The sequence below is a fragment of the Marmota monax genome, unplaced genomic scaffold (genome assembly GCF_021218885.2).
Source record: "Marmota monax isolate L192 unplaced genomic scaffold, Marmota_monax_Labrador192_F-V1.1 WCK01_AAM20220418_F8-fsc00024, whole genome shotgun sequence".
In the NCBI taxonomy this organism is placed as follows: domain Eukaryota; kingdom Metazoa; phylum Chordata; class Mammalia; order Rodentia; family Sciuridae; genus Marmota; species Marmota monax.
This window is the reverse complement of record NW_026695224.1, coordinates 26,714,951-26,739,342: the sequence shown is the minus strand read 5'-3', so window position 1 is coordinate 26,739,342 and position 24,392 is coordinate 26,714,951. Positions and strand designations below refer to the sequence as shown.

The 24,392-nt window shown below is 37.5% G+C and overlaps 1 protein-coding gene across 1 annotated transcript in view; it reads right to left on the bottom strand.

The window, feature by feature from the left end:
* Positions 1-24,392, bottom strand: part of Cntnap4 (contactin associated protein family member 4) — a 248,507-nt gene that overhangs the window by 69,106 nt on the left and 155,009 nt on the right. The window contains exons 8-12 of the mRNA XM_046434879.2: positions 23,780-24,041; positions 16,351-16,500; positions 11,494-11,665; positions 5,069-5,175; positions 1,436-1,555 (exon numbers count right to left, since the gene is read on the bottom strand). Of these exons, the coding sequence (XP_046290835.1) occupies positions 1,436-1,555; positions 5,069-5,175; positions 11,494-11,665; positions 16,351-16,500; positions 23,780-24,041 (811 nt within the window). The remainder of the gene's footprint in view (positions 1-1,435; positions 1,556-5,068; positions 5,176-11,493; positions 11,666-16,350; positions 16,501-23,779; positions 24,042-24,392) is intronic.

Here is a 24,392-nt window from a genome sequence, read left to right as displayed (position 1 = left end):
CTACATAGGCACTTGTTGCCAGAGGCTATTGTACTGGACTACACAGTTCATCTAGAATTTGTTTTTTTGTGTGCCTAACAAGGAAAGGATCAATATTCCCTTTTTTAAATATTTATATATAATTTCCACTCAATCCCACTGGTAAAAAAAAAAGACCATCTTTCCTTCACTGTACATCAGTATGGCCTTAGCTAAAAATCAATTATCCACATACAAGTAGATCTGTTTACAGACTCTGCATCTAGTTTCATTAGTATATTTATCTTGATGCCATCTACACACTGTTTTACTTAGCCTGTCAACATAACGTCTGTATCTGATAGAGTTGTCCTTCAAATCTGTTCTTCAAGACTCTCCTGGTTCTTCTTGTCTTTTCGTATGTGCTTATAAATTTTAGAAGGTGCTTGCCCATTATTATCAAAATAATCATACCAACCTACAAACAAGAACCCTCCTGGAATTCCAATTTAGGTTTGTACTAAATCAATATCAGTGATGTGGTACAATGTTGAGTCTTCTAATGAATGAAAATTTTACACTTCTCCATTTATTTAGGATTTTAATTGATTTAAAGAGCGTTTGGTACTTATCTGTATAGAAGCCCTGCACATTTTTCATTACATTTTTGACTATGTTTTTGAGACTTTTGATGCTATTGAAAATATGATTTTCTAAAGGGTCATTTGCTGGTAGACAGAAATAAAATTAATTTGATATCAATTTTGTATCCAGTGATATTCCTGAATTGCAATCCTTTATTGTATGTTGTTTGGAATATGCTTCATAGATAACCTAGTCATTTCTGAATAATGAGAATCATAGGCCTTCCTTTTCAATACTCAAATGTTTTATTTCTTTCTCTTGCTTTATTGCACTGGCTAAGACCTCTAATACATATATTGAGGAGAGTGGTGTTACTGTTGGTGATAGAGGGAAGGGTTTTAAATACTTCACCATAAACTGTTACAAATTCCATAAGTTCTTTGTGGGCATTTTTTGTCAAATTAAAGAATTTTTCTTCTATGGGTTATTTATTAAATTTTTTATCATGAATGGATATTGAATTTAACCAAACATAATTTCTGGGTAAATTGATTTAAGAATTCTAGAATATAAACAAATGTAATGTTTACATACATTTAAAAATTAAATTTTTTTCAATTTTCTCTGCTAAAGTCTACCATTTTTTTTAATTTGAGGAGATAGTTGGAACCATTTATATTAGATGTTCTAAAAAAAAGACCACATGCATAGAAAACAAAAATATTTTAAGTCATTGCTATTCAACTGATTTTTAAATATTTATGCTCAGTTATTTTACTAATAACATATTTTAATCAAGTTGCAAATTAGATCAAGTCTCTACTTATTTTAATTTTGTGTATTTAAGGCATTAATGCAGATTTAACTATTGCAGGAAAGTTGATTAACTCACCGGTCATATTGCAGTAGAGAAGAGATGGTCCCAGTGGACCACTTCCATCAGAATCTATGTAGTAAAACCCTGAGGTGTTTCCTTTATGTTTATAGGCTTCACATGACTGCTCGTAGATAGCTGTAGGGAAAAAAAAAAGTCTCATCATAAATAAAATAGTATGAAATGAATATCTGAAACTTCAATTTGGGCACAGAATTCTCCAATTATTATTGAAATTGTTTAAATTTTTGAAATGTAACATGCACAACATGCCAAGAGAAAAGGTAAAATTTACACTTTAAAACCCAGTTCATTTTTTAATTATTTTTAAATGAATATGAATGAAAGTGGTAAGGAAGGAAAAAAAGCCAAAAATGGGAGTATTTCATGGAAATGAAAATTTAGCTGATTTTTATATTAGAAAGAACAAGGAAAGAGGAAGCAGGTGTTAGAGTGTTAAGAACTTTAATGTGACATCACCTGCCACCCATTTTGGAATTCATAATTCCAATGTCATCTTGACATCCTGCACTTCTGAAGCACAATAGAGGGACTGCCTAATAATCTACTGCTACCCAATAGTTATGCAGCAGAAACATTTTAAATAATGTTGAAACTATTCCATCCTCACATAAAATTCACTATAGGTAAAAACAATTTTTCACAGAATAGATATGATTCACCAAGTTCCTCATCAATAATTCTAAAACTGACCGACTAAAGAAAACTTCTCTAATGCTCTGTAGTGAGAATTCAAGATAATTAAAATTCAAGGCAGAAGAAATATTTATGTAAATATGCCCCCAAGTGGTCTCAATGTGGTTTGATTCATATTTTTTTTTATTTTACAAGTACATATTTTCTGTGTACAAGTTTTGATATTAGCTCCTATATGATACATACCTCTTACTGAATATTTGACCAAGTGTACCAAAAACTTCTGTTAAGCGTTTTATACTATGAAACTTGAAATTTAAAAAAAAAATCCCTTGGACATCCTTTCCTGAATCTATTTTAAGCTTTTGAATATTATATTAATTAGTGCTTAGGCAACATGAAACATTGTAGCTGATTTGTTTTATGTTAAAAATTTTTAAATAATCATAGAAATGTACTTCCTTGTTTCTATATAGTCTGAGACTTTTTGTTCTTACTGTAGATGGAAATATAAGCATGGATTGTTAGTTATACATGCATTTTGTGCACTGCAGTGAGTGCGTAAAAATGGTCAAGTATTTCAATTATTATTGTTATTATTTGATACCAGGGATTGAACCAAGGGTGCTCTCTGAGCCAAGTTCCCAGCCCTTTTTAGTTTTTATTTTGAGACAGGATCTTGCTAATTTGCTTAGGGCCTCACTAAATTGCCAAGGCTGGCTTTGAACTTTGTGATCCTCCTGCCTCAGCCTCTTGAGTGGAGTTGCTGTTATTAGAGGCATGTGCTACTGCTCCCAGCTGGTTAAACATTTCTATATGCAGATAAATCTGTTCATCAGTGCTTTGGAAGAAAACATTTATGTTGCAAGATTGAAATTGGCAGGATTTACGCATGACTCTGGGATGGAGACACACATTGGAAAAGACACATGATTGGATGAGGGTAATTAAAGGACTTTTGCTTTATATGTATTGCTTGACTTTTTATAGCATGGCTGCTTAATGTATTGTTTCCTAATAATACCTTTTAAAAGTCTCCATCTCTGCCTCACCACTATAACCACGTCTGTCAATCTGCCCCTATCTCTCAGGATGGTTATTAACAACAACAACAACAAAAAATTCAGTTCCATTTGGGCAATCTGCTCAAAAGCCTAATAAATTATTTATTGAATCAAATTGTGGGCCCTGGATGAAAATACCTTTTTATTTATCATTTAATTTTATTCCTCTGAGCTATTTGTGTTTATATTATATTCAGTCATTGATAGAAATTAAAAGTGAATGGTCAATTTAAATATACTTAATAGCTTTCAGGATTGAGTTAGTTACTATAATGGGGTTGGTGAAAGATCTAAAAAATGCACTGTCCCTTAAAATGCACTGTCCCTTCACCAGATGGGTGACATGACTCAAGTAACCTGCCTCTGGTGACAAGTGAGTTGAAGCTGTTATCACCAGGAAACACTCTTTATAAAATGTAAAAGACTGAGACTCCTTAATGAAATGCTGCATGGCGGGGGGCGGGGGGGGGGGCGCAGGAGGTCCTGCTGAGCACACCCTTCCAACCCCGAATCAAGGCTCCTTAGGATCCTCTGTAGAGTGCCCAGAGCTGGGAGCCCAGGATTCCAAACTGTACCCCGGCAGGAATATAAAGTATTGTGCAGAGTTGTAGTTGTAGATCCAACTTGGTGAGGTCTAACTCTGCACCTAACACCTGCCTTGAGCCAAGACTATAGAAGGTAGTACTAGGAGTTAAGTTGCTCATAAACTCAATAATAATACAAAAAAAAAAGGGGCAGGGGGAATGAGCATTTTTGTCACCCTATTGTATGTACTGAAAAAAACAGACAACAAAATCACCCAGGTCTTACAAGATGTGCAAGCATTGCGTCAGAAAAATGGAGTTTATAACACAAGGAAAGGGTATTGCTCGTGATCCCAGCTCTACAACATGAGTTCAGGTACCTCCATCCTCACTCTGCTTTGGGCAAATTTATTAATATCTCTATTATAGGAGTTATACTAGTTCCTACCTATCAGGGTGATAATCAGAATTAAATGAGCTAAGGTTTATATAATACAAGATCAATACTTCGCATTTAGAAAGTATTCAATTATAGTAACTGCTGTGATTCATATAATAATTACTCCATTTGTCTTCATCACCCTCATTAAACAGGGAGGCACAAATATTTAAGTATTACCTAGTGTTGTAGACTGGGAGTTTGGGGCCCCCTTCCCCCAGAAACATATGCTGAAACATAATCCCCCATTGTAGGTATTTGGTGGTAAAGACTTTGGAAGGTGACCCGGGGTCACCAGGGTGGAGGCTTCATGAGGCAGATCCCTCATCCTTCCTAAATGTGAGGATATAGGGAAAGGATGTCAAGAAGCAAGCTCTCACATACACCAAATCTGAGGCCCTTTGGTCTTGGATTTCTAGCTACCAAAACTGTGATACTGTCTTATAAATGTCCCAATGCACTAAGACAGATGGTTTCTACTTGAGATCTGCATCCCTGTGCCAGAAGCCACAGTGCCCTAGTCCATCCATTACTGTTTTCTGAGAATCTTCTTGTTTATTAGTATGAACAGTAAGAATCTGGTAACGGATCATGTGTCCACTCGTACTGTGTCTTAAGTGTAGAGTCGAACACTGGCCTGAATCAAGTAGCAGAGCCAGGCGATCACCCTCTCTGCATTTTAGTTTGCTTTCTGTCCTCGGATCTCTTGTTTGCTGTACGTGTTTTCATTTGCCGCCATCTTCCCCTTCTCATTTCTGTTTTAGATATTTCTACCAACTACCTTGACTACTTAAGGAAGTGGGGTGCAGATTTAAAATAAACGAGAAACCCCTGGGTGCTCAAAACCAGGACTGTCTCTTCCACAACCACCTTGCACACACAAAGACCCACGTACAAACAGCAATGAAAGGGAGACGGAGAGGGACGTCACCACAGGGGCAACATCGGGAAGGTGAACTCGGCTTACAGGTATGGCAGGTGGCTCCCGTGTAACCCGTGTTGGTACAGTTACAATGGAAGACGCTCCAGGACTGAGAACAGGCTCCCCCGTGCTCGCAGTAGTTGGGCAAACACCTAGGAGAAGGTGAAGAAACAACCACCGTTTGTCATTTTTGATATCATAAAGTCTTGATCATTTATACTCGTGGTCATGAGAAAGAGAGGTGTCGAACCCCACAGGAAGAGTAAGGTTGACGTGACCGATGGTGATTCAGTCTGGTGTGAAGGTAATTGAATCACAGAACTAAAACCTTGGGTCATTAAATTCAGCCAGTTCCCGCCCATTTCCAGGTACTGTGACTGCTTAATCTTCTACTTTGTCTCACTACATCAGCGCCCTTTATTTTCCCTAAGTGACACAATATGAGTTCGATGTATATTCAGGGATATCAAAAGCTTATGTGACACAGTATTTTGTCACACTGAATTACTACATTGAACATTTATAAGGAAGAAGGAATAAAGAAGAGGCGAGGAAAGAAGGAAGTGGGAGGGAGACCATCTGTGCACTTGACCTGGGATCCAGGAGGAGCCAACGATGTGCAGTAGAGACACACGGCTTCCAAGCAGTGCAGAGGCCCTGAATGGAACTCACGGGGGCTCCCAGGTTATTTTAAAATTTCAAGAGAAGTAACTGGCATGCTCAACGTCTGTCAAGCACAGTGTGACTTACTAGCGTGAAGTCGCTCAGCTCCATAATGCATTCCTTTTCATCACAACCTGTCTTTGAGAAGCTGGATTTTAATAATTGATTTTAAAAAGCAAGTACCATGTGAAATCTACATGGAACAACAAAAAAAATGGAGATAGCAGCATTTGATCTGATTCCAAGCTTTTGAAAGATGGTGCAGGTCCACAATCCAATTACTAAATAAGTATGTTTTATGATGAATGAAATCATTTTTTGTAAATCACGTGGATCACTTTTTCTTTTAAAATTAATTTTATTCTATATATTTAAAGTAAACAATATGACATTAGACATAAAGATACTAAAAAAGTCATTATAGTGAAGCAAATTAGTTTGTGCCTCATCTCACTGAGCTACCCAGTTGTTTGATTCATTTTGTTTTTGTGGCAAAAGTAGCTAAAATCTACACATTTAGCATGAACCCCTAATATGGCACGATTTTGTTACCTATAGCCCTCCTATTGTCCATTAGTTCTCTAGATTTGTATCATTTTTTTCAACGTCTTACTATGCTGTTAGGACAAAAATATTTATTAAGTCATGTGGAGCTAAAACACTTTTAAATCAAAGCATTAGGTTAGGAAAACAGAAAAATTACAGACATAGGGGACATCAGGGAGGAAAGAGTTGGGGGAACCACTGTCATTAGCTCAAATAGCCCTAGGTTGGCTTTAATATTCCACCCTGTGCCCCAGTTTTGCCTGTTAGATAGGTTTCTTATTGATGGTACATCCCTGACTGACTGCCATTTCCTTACAGCATGTATTTTGGAAAACTTTCCATTGTAGATTACCCCTTTCCCTTCTTATTTTTTGGTAGTGGGGATTGAACCCAAGGGCACTTAAGCACTGAGCCACATCCCAGCACTTTGTACTTTTTTTATTTTGAGACAAGGTCTCACTAAGTTGCTTAGATCCTAAGTTGCTGGGGCTGGCTTTGAACTTGTGATCCTCCTGCCTCAGCCTCCCCAACAACTAGGATTACAAGTGTGTGCCACCTTGCCTGGCCCTTCACCCTTTTAGATAGAAAACTTCTGTTCTCTTGCAAGTTTTAAAACCCAAGACTGACTGTCTTACTCGAGGACCTGGGATTCATCCCTTTGAAGTGCAAACATCAAGAAGGCTAGAGCCCTTATTTCCCAGTCTCTACAGGAGACCAACTTCCATTAGCACCACTTAGCAAATAGGCCAGCCTAACTCCATCGAGTTGTTTGGACCTATGACACTTTTAAAATAAAGTATCAGGGATGTCTTTTGACTTAGAGGCATTATAAAAAAAAATTACAGCCACATCAATGTTCATAGCAGCTCAATTCACAATAGCCAAACTGTGGAACCAACCTAGATGCCCTTCAACAGATGAATGGATAAAGAAACTGTGGTATAGATACACAATGGAATATTACTAAGCTTTAAAAGAGAATAAAATTATGGCATTTACAGGCAAATGGATAGAGTTGGAGAGTATCATGCTAAGTGAGCCAATTCCAAAACACCAAAGGCTGAATGTTCTCTCTGATAAGTGGATGCTGATCCATAGTGGGGGGTGGGCATGGGGAGAACAGAGGAAATTTGACTAGGCAAAGGGGAGGGAGGGTCAAGGGGACATGGGAATAGGAAAGATGGTGGAAGGAGATGAACATCATTACCCTAGGTACATGTATGACTGCTCATGTGGTGCGGTGCTACATCGTGTACAACCAGACAAATGAAAAGTTGTGCTCCATCTGGGTACAATGTATTGAAATGCATTCTGCTGTCATGTAAAACTAATTAGAACAAAAAACTTTTTAAAACAAATTGTAAAAAATTACTGAGAGAAGTAAAACACTATGAACAAAGAAATTTGGGGACTTTTGGTGTCCCTTCAAACAGCCCAGATCAGATAGATAATTGATGGCTTTTCGAATTGAGAAGAAATGATACTTTGAGACCCAGACTTTTAATGTTCTCATACACTTTAAATTTAAAAATAAATAAACTATAAAACCTGCCAAGAATATATTTATATGGGATTTTTGCCATTTCCTTTATAAAAACTAAGGATGGGAGTTTCATATTTTGCTTATAAGATTTTTGCAATTTTAACTGAACATCATGTTATTGATGTTTCCTGATGATAAAAAATAGAAGTTCAATGTACAGAAAGGAAACAATAAGGAGAAAAATCACTTTTACCATATAGAAACTACCTCTACAAATATAAACATATATAAAATATATAGAAATATATATATATAATCATGAGTAAAGTCATGCTATTTTACAATCTGTTTGTTGAAAATCCAAAAATAAATAATGGATATATTCCCATGCCCATTAATTTTATATATATTTTAACATTTTATAGATTTTCAGGAATACATTCAAAGACTGTATCATAATTTATTTAATTTTTAAGTATTTAAAATCAATGAAAAAGAAGGAGACTTTAAAATATTAAAACAGTAACAATCCTACTTGGTAATCAAATCAGAAAAGGACAGAGCAGATCATACTTTAATGGACCACAAATCTTGTTTGAAAAAGGGACAGATATAAGTGGCTTTGCCTCAAATCCAAAAGAAGGTATCTTTAATTATCGTAATATATATGCTACTTCAACGTGATCTGCTTACAAAAAACTGACTGAATCCACTTTTCTTGATTCTTGCTAGACAGACCAGACTTTTCAATGCAATGTGAAAGACTAAATTGCGAATTTTATTTAAATTCATTATATGGTAATGTTTGCATGCCGGTAACCTAGGGCAATTCGCAGTGAATGTTCTAAACAATTGTGTTTTACACTTTTCTTCTCGGTAGGCACTCAAATACAAAGTCAGACAATCCATCAACCCATTTTCTCAGACTTCTAAATCTTTCTCCTGGACATTTCCATCATTACTTTCATTGCTTGTGAATTCAAGGAGTGCATACATCGACATACCCAAACTTGAAGTGACAGCAAAGATTTTGATTTAAATGGATTCCCTGTCCATTACGAGTTAAATTTCAAAGAACTTTCATTTGATGTAAAGTTTGGCTGGGACTAATGATATCAAAGTCAAATCTATACAACGTTATCCCATTTAAGGACGTTAAATAGTAACAGTTATCTATAGACATTAGAATAATGACTAGCAACAGAATTCCTTTCTAATAATCTTCTTCAAAACTATATTTGACAAGAACTAACAACCCTACTGCCCCTGCCCACCTACTCTCCAGGCAACCTCCCAAAATAGCCACGCCTGCAGTACTACAGGAGAGAAAATGATACCCTAATCTTTAAACCCACTTAGAAGAACATGTGACCTGAGGCAGAGGGAAGAAGCCAGTCTTTTTTTTTTTTTTTTAAGAGAGAGGAGAGAGAGAGAGAGAGATAATTTTAATATTTATTTTTTAGTTTTCAGCGGACACAACATCTTTGTTTGTATGTGGTGCTGAGGATCAAACCAGGCAAGCGCACTACCGCTAGAGCCACATCCCCAGCCCAGAAGCCAGTCTTATGGGGCTCTGTGGAGATGAGAGGGAAAGTAGAGGCTATAGGTAGAGACTCCAGCCTGGAGGGAGAGAGTACAATGGAGGCTCAAGACCAGAGCCCAAGGACTGGGCAGTGGGGGTGAACTGGAAGGGTAACCTGGTGGTGGTCGAGGGGCTGAGGCTGGGAAGGGAGGAGGCCAGGAGGAGGGTGCTGGGCTGTGAAGTCACAGCAGTGGACACTGACACCCAGAAACCTTCAGGTCTCTGCAGCCTGGGTGTCATCTGAGACCCAGACACACTCCACACCCTCCTCCTCTCTTGGCTCGGAGAGGCACAGGCTGTGCTGGCAGGTGAGATGGTAACCTTCCCAACCTGGTGCTATCTTAGAAAGCTGATACCCAAAGATACACTTAACACATGTGAACGACTTAGCGAGCATTTATGCCCCAATACTTGTCAACCCTGTCCCAGCCCCATCTGGGTGTCTGTCCCAGAAATGGGAAGCAGAGCAACAGCTGCCGGGCATTTTTGTCCCCACCACTCTATCACCCAGAATCCCTAGACTTACCATGATCTTCCTGAGATCCACAGACCAAGGGGAGGGCTGCTAGATGACAGAGTGCATCTGAATGACCATGTGTGAAAGACGCATAAGTGTGTTAATGACCTTGTCAGTGTGTGAGTGTGGGACCGCATAGGTGTATGTGAATGTGTGCGTGTGTGAGCATGCACAAGTAGTTGTACAAATGCATGTAATGATGACCTGTGAGTGTGTGAGGAGCTTTTGGATAGGTGAGTGAGCACATAAGTGTGTGCATGTGTAAGAAAGACTGCGTGCAAGCTGATATTAGTGTATCCGTGTGCAGGGAATGTGCACACACGTGTGCGCATGCCTGTTTGTATGCATTCCTTTATATGCAGGTCTGAACCTGCTTAAAGTCAGTCATATTAAAAAAGAAAGGACTGCATTAAGTTCCTGTCAGATTTTTAATATGCTAGTAATGTTACTGCTTGCTTTTTATTATAATGGATTAAAACATTCAATGATACGTTTATTATGCTTGGATGAAATATGCACCCCCATAAGTGCTAACATGGCCTCTACAGGCTGCATGGCAAACATTTCAGGCACACTCTGCTGGCTCTGGGGCTGGACTCTGCCTTTTCTTAGCCATGTCATCTTAGCCCACTTCTCTGTCATCTATTTTTATATTTACCCAAAACAAATACAATTAGAAATAGGTTATAATGGGGCTGGGTTGTGGCTCAGCAGTAGAGCACCCACCTAGCATGTGAGGGGCCCTGGGTTCAATCTTCAGCACCACATAAAAATAAATAAATAAAATAAAGGTATTGTGTCCAACTACAACTAAAAAATAAATATTAAAAAAAAGAAATAGGTTTTAAGGGTTTTACGAGGAATGATTTAAATACTCATTTATGTTAAGTCTACAAACTTTTACAAATCTGTACTGGGTGTGATATTCCAATTAACTCAATAACTGAAATTAACAGCTGTGATTATAAAGCATGGCTAGTAAGATCACATATGCCACAGTTGCCCACGCCTACCACAGGTTTTAACCATTCTTAGCTGCTAAATATTCCTATAAAAGTTGCTTGTCTTCTATAATTAACTCCTGCCTTGCCGTGTCCCCCCTGGTGCTTCTGTGAACCTCCAGGGCCATCCTTGCACTGTGATAAGCACCACGGTCCTGAGCTTTCTAGAGGAGGGGTTCCTCTCATGTTCCTGTAGAGAAGATGGTAACAGGTTGTTAAAGGTGGAAATTAGCACGGGCACCAGTGAGTTTCCCCGCTTCCGAAATACACAACTGTCAGGGTAGCAAAAGCCAGCTTGACAATTCACCACACAGGTCTCTGATTTATTGGCACCTGATGATCCATGTTACTTTCCAGATGCCCTAAACCATTGAATTTAATGACATAGTTTTGATATGATTATATCCATCTAAAATGATAGCAGCCTCCACATTATCTTTTGTAAATTGGTAACATGTACATAGAAATAACATGGTCTCATGTCTTATATCTAAATTTTATTATTTGAAATATGACATACAAAGCAAAAGTTCTATTTTTCTGATTTCTAATGTAAATACAATCCAATTCCTGTGGAAGAGATGAAAGGAAGAGAATAAACGTTCATTTCACACATACATTTTAATCTGCTACCATAAGTTTAAACAGGCCACAGTAAAGGAGTGAGACCATTCTTACCTATCTGAGATACCACATGAGTCTATCTGAAGGTCACTGAAGTTCCCAAGGGATCCCTGCTGAACTGAAATCAGATCTACCATCTCATTGCTGATGGAAATAAGTCTCATGCATCCTTGAAATCCACCAACGGGGCTTGTACATTTGGATCCAAAGCTTTTGTCAGGACAACCTGATGAAACCAAATCAGAGTATAACCAACAAAGACACACTGTAATGAATCCAGAGTCAGGATCATAGAATAGTAAGTTAAAAAAAAAATAAAATAAAAGACATATGTTTATGTTCTGCGTCCAAGGAGGCAAGCAAACTCACTGCAGTCATTGTTAGTTTGATATGAATTATAACTTGTGATTTATACAGAGAATTTTTTCTTGATGTCCAGAGGATTCACAGGAAGACACTGCACTATCATAACTATGAACAAGTATACTAGCTCAATCCAAATTGTAGAAATATACATGTTAGCTCCAGAATCCTAAGCAAGCCAGCCAGCAGTATTAAATTATGTATAACTTTGACATGGAAACTTAGTCTTTTAGACTGCAAAACTAAGAGCATAAAGGATGAATATGTGTACTGTAGATAAAAAGAGATAAGTCGATAATGATGAAATGTTTCTCTATTTAAAGTTAACTATCTGTACCTGGAATAAAAGTACCAACTACTTATTTAATTAACTACTTTAGTTTCCTATGTGTGTAAGAGCCACATTAACATGCATTTAAATAAATGCAAATGGTTCAATATCAAAAATACTGTTTGATTTTATTTATTCTTGGCCTCATAAGAAACTGTTCCCGTTATACTGATTTTTTCTAAGATTTAAGTTTGTTCTAATTACGGAAATAATAAAGAAATTTAAATTAATGATTATTGTCTGAGTTTAATGATGTTCTAAATGTTTATCCAAGTGAAATAAATAATTTTATGATGAAATAAATAATATGATGAAGTGAAATAAATAATATTATGCTTATATATATATTTTATGAATCTTTCTTTGCTATTATGGCTGTCAACCACTATTACAATTTCAAAGAAAGAGGAATGAAGAACCAGTAACTCCTTAATTCCTATATAATCTGTGATAGTTCTCTACCATTAAAATGAAATGTTTGACTGAGGATATTTCTCTTAATGCTTTGTTTTTCCAACAAAATATATTTTAAAAGGCCAGTATTATTATTTAATGCTATTAGCAGGCATATTGAAATATTCTATTTTAACCCAATGGAGACTTTGAAGTTTCAAATTTAATATGTCCTTGAATCAAAGTGTGAAATATGATATGTCAAGAACTATGTAATGTTTTGAACAGCCAACAATAAAAAATTTAAAAAAAAAGAAAGAAACATGTATTCAAAGCTGTTGAGATATTAATTTATTCTACATGGTAATAAACACATTTCTAGTATTTAAAAATCCTTTATACTATAGGATGGGGTTACCATAGTCTTGGTATGCTTTCTAGATGAATTATTAACCAATTAAAAATGTCAGGATAAAAAACTGAAAGGATAATGGTTCTATAATATTTGGTGGCAACTATCCTATGTCAGAAATATAAACAGCTCTGCTAATCTCCTTTTCCCCAGGTGGTGTTTCCTGACACCTCTCAAACAATTTCAGAATAAAATAAATTGTGCCACATGCCCATAGGAAACAAAACTAAGCAAACTCAGATTCACAAGGAAAGGTCTTGAAACCATGAAGCAGCACAAGGTCAGACCATGGGGCACTTCATTTTCCCAGTTACCATGTTCAATAAGCAAGCAATTCTTAGAACAAAGAAGGGCTCAACCAGTTAGTCTCAGTAGTCTCCAAGAGGCAGGCATGAGTTAATGTAATGTTCTGCACTGAGCCCATTTGAGATGGAAGTTCTAAAATAGGAAGATTTCTGGAGAACACTTAATGCTGAATTAATGGATGGATCCATTACCAGAGGCAGTCAGCATGTTAAACACCTCTGAGGATGACAGATGAATTATCGCCGGATACCACTGTACCAGAAGTGAGATGTCGAATTCGACTTCATGGCAGTGTCACCTGGTCATTGAACGGATAATGCTTTCCTTATATAAGGGAGGAGGAATGTGAGAATTCACAGTTTCAGCATCCCCAGCTTGAGTTGTGTGGTATGTTATGCACAGCACAAAGATTCCATAGGGGAATTCACAGAAATTAGCACCCATCCGTCCTCCATCTGGAGAACCCAGATTTAAAATTAGTAATTTATAAATAATAAAAGTTGAGCACAGTGCACCGCAATGCAGTCTGACTTTCTGAAGAGCACTCATTGGAGGGGAAAAAAGTCAAAAAGTACGGAGTCGTGGAGGAATGGTGAAAGTTTTGTGTGGCACACCTAGAGTGCTGCTGACTCAGGGGCAGTCGGTCCTCTTTCCCAATGTGACAGTCACTCTTGAGACTGGCAGAGAACAGAGATCGAGCCCAATCTGCTGCAACAGGCTGACCCTTTGCAGCAGGCACCACAGCCAGGTTAGACTGACTGCATTCTGATAAGACAGCTGGAAATTTGCCGCTGAATTCAGGGAGAAGAAGGATTGATGAATTGATGGGAAGTGTCTCCCAGCATGGATTTTTTTTTTCCTTGAAGATCAACTGGCTGAAGAACCACCTACCTAAAAACCACTTTGCACCCTTAGATAAAACAGACCCTGGCAATGAAAGGGACGCTTGTCCACAAAAAGCAAAAGGTTTTCTATAGCAACTGACTGACAGTTTGCCCAGGACTTCAGGGAAGGACTCAGGACTTTCAGCAAAAATGTGGAAGAGTTGGTCACCTCATGGCCTGTACCACCCACACAATCAGGACCTCTGTGCTGGTCCTGCAATTTAGGGAATGCTGCCCTACCTTCTTAAAGGCATGACTTTGCTTATGGTCCTGGAGGCCTCCCAGGGAAAGGTGATGTGTCCACTTGGAACCCTCTCCTCTGAATGTCCCAGAATTCAGGGTTTCTGGCCCCCAAAACATTAAATGGACTTTCAGGAGAATGGACCTTCTTAACCAGGCTCTGAAGCACAAGCCCTGGAAATTCTAGGGTAGCCTGGATTTTTCAGGGCATGTATTAAAAAGGGTTGGAGTTGGGATTTTATAGTGGAAGTTTCCACAGTATATCTTTTAAGAACATCTTAATAGATGTAAAATTATAATGAACATGAATTTGGAAACAAATTCCAAATTCAGAAGAGTACTTTCTTGGGGAGATCAAAAGATAAGCTCCTAGAGGGACAGACATTATTAATGATCTACTCTTTCTTAAGCAGAGGTATGCATGTGAAGATGCATACTTCAAAATGTTACTAGAATTCCTTAAAATGCATACTTGATTGAAGAAACTGAATGTGGGATATACAGGAATCCTCTGTAGGTCTTTGCAACTTTTTGATAAAACTATCCAAAATATTTTTTAAATATTACCCTGTATAACATGAATCATAGTAAAAAGAAAAATTACAAAGCACATGTGATATATTTCACTATAAAATATTACAGTATGAATAAAAGCCGCCACTAGAGAAAAAAACTTGTAAACAAAATAGGCTAAATAGTGCTAAATCTGAACATGAGGGATATACACTTCTTTAAGAATGATGATTCTATTTTCATGATTTATAAACATTTTATCCCATCTTCTATTTTTTATTTTGTATCATTTAACAGTATGTCTTTCTTCTTATCTTTTTTAATACTTGTAAATCTTTTCCTTTGAAATGAAAGCTCTTATTTAAGCTGTTCTATATATCTCACTATCGATTAAAAGAATATGTTCCTATGGATTGCCATTAAATCAATCATACATTCTGAAATAACCTGGTTCAGAAATGAGCAAATCTTAGTAAAGGAGACAATTGCATCTTTTAAGATTGTGGTCCAATGCTGCCTTTGTGGATTGTGTACAGGTTTTTAAATGTTTGTTCTTTTATTTGTTTTTAAGTTCTGATGACTTGATTCATGGGTTATGTACTCATTGTCAATTCTTACAAAATAATTTGTATTTCAGTGGTGAATAATGAAACTTCAGCTACTTCCCCCAAATTAAAAAAAATGAGTCAAACAGAAGCAACTATTTCAATGAAAGGTAAAAATACCAAAACAATGATAATATAAGAAACACCCTTTGACATAATTAGACCAAAGTTTTAGCCACTAACAGTTTTAAAACTGTATTTCTGATGGCAAAGAACATTTTTCTAATTTCCCAGTAATAAAAATCCATTTACATTTCTCCAGTTTCTTTTTCCAAGCTTTTAATTCAAACATCCATGGGGCAGGTAAACACTTTATGTGTTCTTGTCCTCTACGGAAGATGGCCTGGTGTTGAGGGCCAAGGTCCCAATTTCAACAAATGTGTCAGTGCACTATTACTTAGCAAGGAGAAGAGGTTGCTATGGCTAATTAAGTGAAATCATTTGTCCATTGGCATCATATTGCCCTTCTGCATTGGGCAGTGGGAAAGCAATAAGAATGCTTAGAGGCGCTAAGAGGTACATGATCAGGAAAACACTGCAATAAAATCAACCCATAAAGCCAGAAGAAAACATATAAGGGCCATTTAACATTAGGAAAATATAACAAGCTATGAAGGTAAGAACCGAAGAAGGTGGCCTACTTCAAATAAATCTCATCACAGAAACTGTAAACAGCAGTAAGTCCACTTTGTAGCAACGTACTTCAGATTATAATTTGTCATCTTGATCCACTCATTCTAAAGAAAGTGAGAAATTATTTCTCAGTGTGAATGTTGGTTAAAAGCATGAAGGCTTCAGCAAGACACAAAAGTCAGAAATGCAAATACAGCCCAACTGCCCAGAAGGCCTCACTCCTTTTCTTACCTCCAAAATAATAGGTGCCCCCTGAATAAATCTGCTCAGGCCCAAGCAAAGGAGAAGCAGCGGTCACGTGGCCATCCACCACCACACTCAGGTGATTCCTTTTAGCAGAGAAGGAGATGGAATGCCACTGTCCATCATTCAATCCAGCACCTGGGGGAGGGGAACACAGGTGAAAGAGATGACTTAACAGAAGCACTACAGGAGGCTGGTTTTCAACAAGGACGCACACAGCACTGTAGCCACTGCAGTATTTACATCACTGTAGTCCCCCTTTCTATTTCAAAGAAAGAAGAATGAAGAACCAGTAACTTCTTAATTGGTTAAAAAAAAAAGTTCCCCAGTGGATGCCTGAAGCTCTATGGACACTTTGTTTTTTCCTAAACATACATACCTGTGATGAAGCTAAATTTATAAATTAAACACACTAAGAGATTAACAAAGTAACTAACCATAAGATTCAATAACTATAGCAACATACTCAAAGTTAGTTAAAAGCTATGAATTATTTATTTCTGGAATTTTCCATTTAACATTTGCGGACCATAGTTAACCCTAAGTAACTAAACTGCAGAAAGGACAAGTGTGGAAAAGCTAAATAATAATATCATAGTCATAAAAAGGGAAGAAAAGGAGGAGGGGAAAGGGTGCTGAGTAGCGAGTCAGCATCCTTCACGTGTGAAGTGTGCACGGTCATCGCCCCTTCTTAGGGCCTCCATGACAGGGACACCACTCCCGGCACCAGACACCCTGAATAGTTAGTCTGTCCATTATTTGGCATTGACTGATTTTCAACTTCCACCCATGTGATTCACCCCTGCGGGGAGGAGTTTAGGAAGAGTATACATATTTCTACATCTTACCCAATAAAATGTTTTGCCTATTTTTTGTACTTTTATGGAAGCTACTTTTATGATATATGGTAGAGTTTTTGCAAACTATATGAGCAGCAAAGAATTTAAGTTATCCTATGGACATGTTCCCCCTGATGTCCAACAAGAAAACCCTCTGCCCTATTGGTTTAGCTCTCGTACTGTAAATCTTGGAAGTTTTATAAATGTATTGGTGGGTTTTGCTGTTCGTATTGGCCCTCAGGCACAGGGCCCTGGTATTCCTCAGTGTAGAGAAGGCTGGATGAGTCTTTTGGAGAAAATATGCATGCTAGATAAGCTTCATTCAGGCATGAGTTAGGATGCTGTTGACGGTGAGTTCACTGTTAACAGATCAACAACACACTGCACACTAAATAGGGTGTCTCTAAACAGAAACACACATTCAGGAAGGTTATACATTGATTGCTTCAGAGAAATTTCATGACCAGAGATTCACAGGAACTAAACCCTGTATTTCCCCTCAGAGTACTGATTCAGTATTCCCTAAATCAGCATTCATGGAAACTTTATAGAACAGAACTATCACAAACAATGAGAATCAACTCTCTATATATGTATATAAATATGTGTGTGCACATCTATGCACACACATACACAATTCTAATTATGTTAATTTTTATATAATGTTGCTATAATCAAAAGTCAAGGTGTTCTTATTGCTTCCAAAAACAATCTCCAGTCCTCAGGAGAGGCAGTCCCACTGACATGACTCCACAGGATGGCACAGCCCTCCCCCTTACAGGGAACTACACACAAGGAGCTCTGTGGTTGAGTTCTGAGCAGAGGCTCAGAGCCTAAGCATCTCCATTGTGGATTTACCAGTCAAGTTTACACCCACTGAATACTTAACTCGGCATAATTATGCAGATCAAATCACTAAACAAAAACATAAGCACTCTCTTAAACCCAAAGAGCTGCTTTTCTAATATTATATGCAATTTCCTTTCTGGTATCACATGGACCTCTTTTCTGATATTATATGCAATTTCTTTTATTCCACTTAGCTGGTTTCTACCACAGGCTTTCAGACTGAAAATGCATCCAAGTCCCCTTAATTGAATACACTTTTCTGCCCTGGATGTGTTGAATCTAATTCAGATTCTAGCTGGGATACAGAAGCCCCACAACATATCCAGGAAGACAAAGAAAAAAAAATGTCAGGATCCAACTCTGGTTTGATTTATGAAAGATGATGGCAAAGACTTGAAAGCTGATGTGGAGAATGTAGGTTAGGTACTTTTAGACACATTTCCTAAGAGTGGACTCTAAATAGACACTGAATAGAGTTATATAATCCTTGAGGGTATAAGTTTGGACTCAAATAAGTCAAACATTCCTGACTTGTCATTCAATGCTTCCCATGGGGGGGTGCACATAGAGTGAAAATCCTGTGTATGCTTTGCCCCAATGTACAGACACCTCCATCTCTGTCCCCACCTCTGTCCCCAGAGTGCCTCCATCTTGTTTCCAAAGCCCTGTGTAACTGACTCTACTTCTGTTATTTCATGTCACACCTTCCCCTTTGGCCTTGGATGGTGCTTCTCAAACTACCTGTGGTGATATAAATTTTATTTTCCAATCTACTACAGATTGATACTTTTATGAAATGTGATAAAAATGAATCATGAAAAAAATCTTAATGGCATGAAATGCAAACCTGTGAACCACGTGCTTCAATGTTGCAGGCATCTATTCTTGTCATAACTGTTTCTAAAAGCTTAATTTCAATTTTTATATTTGTCTTGTCATGAATCAGTAACAAGTATTTCAGGGACCCAGTGCTGGTGCAGGGAATACGCACTTTGTATTGAGGGGCTCTGGGCAATTGCTGCCAAGGCACACAACAGAATTAATCAAAGGCTTTGGGAGGCCTTCTGACTAACCTTGCTAATGCAGCAGCCAAATTAGAACAAAAAGAAACCGTGACAAGCCACTCAGTGATTTTACACAGTTAAATGCTTCCCTCTGATCAGCTGGCAGGGTAGGAACTTGCGCTATGGTTGTGGAAGAAACTTCAGAAAACTGACCTCCAGCATCATTTGTAATAGACATCATTTACCTGTGGAGGAGACTTATTACCTGTCAGTGGGATTTATTATACGAATTAAATCATGAAGGGTCTCTTTAATTTATTGCAACTAATTCTACATAATTTTTAATCAGATTCTATATTTCTTTGTAAGTATACGAATCCTTTCCACTTAAAGAGCAGATGAAAAGTGAGCCCTTTTAAGGGTCACACTACTTGGAATGGGGGAAAGGAGAAGGAGGAAACTTAGGATTTATAGTTTTTTTCATCATTATGATATTATGTAACTAAACACTAATTCTATTTACTGTCGCCTTCACTCATACCTTCTGAGTGGGGGTAGAGAGCCTGTTGTTGGTATAGTAACAAAATAATGATAATGATGATGATAATTTTATTGAGCTATTATTCGTAACAGGTACAGAATGCTTTCACTGAATCTTTGCAGCTTTTATCCTCATTTTAAATATGGAGAAAATGAGACTCAGGGAGGATAAACAGTTACCCAAGATAGTTTCCAGCTGGCGAATAGAGGAATAAACAGAAACTCAGCTGACTCTAAGATCCACATTCTTCTCTTCCTACAAAGCAGGTGGCCTCATTTTTTTTTTTTTGATCATGTTTAACAATTAACATTGATAAAGAGAAAAGCAGTCCCTGGAAGCCAGGAGCTGGCCCGGAGTTATTGGAAAGGCCTTACTATGTAAGAATCTGGCAGAGCCCTGCTTGGTGGTATCCTGTCAAACCTAAGCAACCTCTCAGGACACCCACATCAGACAAGGTCACTGGACAATGAAATGGGGGGAAGAAATCAATTCCACTTCATGACCTTGTGCAAGCACAGACAAAAGCAAGGCCTCTGTGCCAACCACAAAAATACCACGCTTTCCCTCTTCTGGATGACAGGAATGACCAACAATTTTTTTGCCCAATTGAAACTTTAGCCTTATTTCTTTCCTCTATTCTTCTAGATGAGCTTTACGATGGTACCTAATCATAGAATTACCCCCACATCCTGACAGTCTTTAATCTACAGCATGTTTGCCTCCTTGAAACTTCTCCCAGGTCAATGAACACAACCCCAAATCCTACAAGAAGTCATTCTGGACACCCTTGCATTGAGACAACCCCGGTGGCTCTTGGGATGTGTGTTCCTCTTGTTGCAACAAGCAACAAGCCCGACTCCTTGGAACTCCAGGTATGTTTACAGCAGTCTTTGGCTGGAAAACACTGACATCTACAAATGGAAGAATGGGTTCATAAATGGAAGTGCTTGCAATTGTGGTGGTAGAAGAAGACAGGATGGTGGACCCAAACCTCCCCCCCACACCAGCATCTCTCTTTTTCCCCATCCCCCTCTGGCTTAAATCACATAAACACACAAAATGCAGCAGGAGGGAAAAGTTTGTCTCTGCTCCCTCATATATAATCTCTGGTACTATCTTAAATTGCTACAGAAACATTATGACAGTTCAGCCGCCATCACTCTCTCATATGACTGTAACTGGCATCCAGAGGATAAGATGTAGAAAGAAAAAATAAGCCTGCCATCGAGGGTAGGTTCTCGGTAAAGGTGCAAAAGGCAATTATTCGGAGGCCATTACTCAAGGAGCAACCAAAGGGTTGTGCCTATTTCCAAATATATTTCAGTGCTCTGAAAGCACCAGAAATTCCCATATCTACTAACTGTAGTCACTAACCAGAATTAAGGATCCAGATCACTAGATAGCTCTTGTCAAGATGACAGGATGGAGGTCATGGGTAGCCATCACTTTAGTGGAAAGCAGGAGCTTCAGGGATGACAGGATTATAGTCAGCAGAGTAGGAGCAGGCTGGCAGTGAACGGGAGGAAGGGGAACTTAAAAATGGCTTCTCCTGGGTAAGGCAAACCCAGACTGCTACTCCACTGCCAGGGATCCTGGAAACACAAATGCCCAGCAAGTGAAAATCTGCCAACACCCCACACGTTGCAAGCCTGTCCCAGCCAGGTCCTGCCACCGGACCAAGCGGCCTCATTTTCACCATCAGGCAAAAGCTGCAGAGAAATGCTCCAGATCAGCAGGAATCTCAAATTTGACAACAAAGACTTTTGTTTTAAGTAGGAAAACAGACCTGCATTGTTCATTGGGTCCTTGATGCCAAGTGAATGGATTTTGCTTTGACGCCTCTAAGCATGATGATGATATTTTGTGTCACAAGGGATTTTTAGAGTATTGCTTGTATGTTTCATGATTTAGATAATATAACATTTCAGAAATGATTCAGGGTGACATAATATTTTTGAAAAATTCCAAATGACAATTTGCAAAACTGTACCTCACAGTAAAATTTTAGCTTCAAATCTCAAACATTTGTACAATTCAGTTCTTTCTCAATAGAATTTAATTTTTTTTTCATTGCAAAAGATAAAAAGTTTGAGTTTTTGAAACTGAAATAGATTAGTAATTTAGATCTCCGATAGCTATGAAAAATTAAGCTACTCTTGCCTGGTGAGGTGGTACATACCAGTAATCCTAGCAACTCAAGAAGCTGAGGCAGGAGGATGGCAAGTTCAAAGTCAGCCTCAGCAACTTAGTAAGACCCTGTCTCAAAATAAAAAATAAAAAGGATAGGGGATGTAGCTCAGTGATAGAGTGCCCCTGGGTTCAATCCCCAGTATCACATACACACACACACACACACACACAAAAAAAATAAGCCACCTTTATATAATGTAAAGACATTATAATATGATAGCAATCTATTCATAAGTGCATTTTTAGAGTCATAATATAACTTATTTAATTATCTTTGTACAGGTGAAGTATTTTCCTATGATAGAACAAGCTGAGTCCCCACCCACCCAACCACCATTTAAGTAGTTTACCAGTGCATGCAAAATGTACTTGCTTCACTGAAATTAGCAAAAGTTAATATTTTTAAAGCAACTGGACAGAGTTGGTAAGTGAAGGCTGACTTTCGATATCTGAAGTGTAACAGTTTTGCTGACATTCTTATTAGCAGCTGTGGAAATAATCACATGAAGTCATAGGACATCATAATGGATTATATTGCATATGGATTTAAACATGCATTTAGAGATTTTTAAATCACTCAGGGTATTCCCTACAGACGTACACCTAGTATTTTACGAACTCTATATTCCTATAAAGTGGTTAGAAATGAGCTAGCTTCATGGGGCCAACTACAGTAGCATTGTACTGAAGCAGTTTAAGATGTTGAAAATTAAACTATGAATATAACCACTTCAGAGAACATCAAGTATATCCCAATAAACTACACAATAATGGCAATCCTTACATTTTTAGACCCTTGTTTTATGGGCCTATTAATTATTAATAATACACTGATTAATTTATGTCCTTTATTCAAGACTGCAAATCTCCCACATTTTGAGGATTACATAGAGTCAAGCATAGCACCTCTTAAAATCATAATTAATAGTGAATTTCTAGCTCCTGCATTTCAATTGCAATGATAGATGAACAATAACACAAAGGTTATAAAGAATAGTCATTTGTGTATGTGTTTGTACATTTGTTTTCCTTATTAGTTTTCAAATGTATTTTAACTTCTTTTTCTCCCTTTCCAAGTCAAATTCTATCAACTTTGGTCATAGTTAATATAGAGGAATAGTACACTGTCATTGGTAAATTGTTTTTTAAAGATCATTTATTAAATTAATGTAGCAGTTTACCTCAATGCAACCTTCACTTTCTGGGCTTAGATGTTCTTCTACTTATGTAAAAAATGGAGATATCTTCTTGAGAACTATATAATTTTAATGAAGAAACAAAAATATCCCTCATTCAAAGCACTGACCTACATTAACACTAATTTTCTAGACACTCATATATTCACCTTAATTATATTACTTCTAGTTATTGAAACAGGACCGTATTGCTTACAAGTGAAGAGAATTCCAATTGGTGCCCAAGGGGAAAACTTTGCACAAATCTTTACATTTTGCCCCAAATCTATCCAAATCTTTACAAAGTGCAACAAGTAAATTTAGCTAAATACTTAAGTTTTGCATTTATATTATACACTGATATAAAGATATAGGTATAGATTCCAGAAAGATCTCTCCCAGTCTCCAAAAGACCAGATGAGATATCAGCCATGTTTGGCAAAGTCTAGTTTTCCTATAAATGACATCCAGTTAACTTATTGGTGTATTTCAAGTGTTTCACATTATCCTCAAAACACACATTTCTCAGGATATTCTATAATTTGTCTGAAGTGGGAGAAAGAGTCACAGAAGGAAATTTCTATTCCCCCATCTCTATCATTTTGGTTAATAAGAACTGCAAAGGTTGGAATGATATTTAAAAGGAAATTGGAATCAAGTTCCTCTAAGGAAGAGTACTGATAATCTTATTAACTCTAGTATTCATTTATTAAACAAATATTAATTTTTTGGTTATGCATAAAATTTGTGGAGAAGGAACCGAGAGATAATGAAATCTTCCAGATCCATATGCTTGGCCTGTGGGAGTACATTTATTACCTGCTGTGATGTCACTGGGTAATTTTCCCTGCCGGAGGAGATTCAGCTTGAGTTTTCCATCACTAAGCAAGAGGAGAAGACCCCCTGAAACCAGCTGAAGTTCACTGAAGAGCAGAAGTCCGGCCTTATTCCATGTTCGAAATTGAAAACTGGCTGAAATTTCCTCCTCTCTGGGAGAGGCCGGCAGAGCTAAGTAACTCCTGGAGCTCAGAAAAGTCAGAGGCACCCACTGTGGTTGTGAACAGGAAAATGACACATTTCCCTGAGGACGAAGTAGAAGAAAAAAAATCTTTCAGCATGTTTTATATATTCCATTAGTAATAGAATTTTAAATAAGCAGGAAGACTGCTTATCAATTGTACATTATCCTCAATTTAAACCAACAAACTGCCAACACCATAAAAAATCCAGGTCCTAGCCATATACTTTAAGGTTCTTCAACCACTTTCTCTGGTCTTATCCCCATTTCTCAAATTTAATATAGATTTGAAAAGTCCCTAAAACTAACTTTACTTAGAAAATACATGTTGGAATGAAAATGTTCAGTCTTGGTCAAATAAAATCGTTAAACTGTATTGATTCTGTTAAGAGTGAATTAACTTCTGTTTTAAAG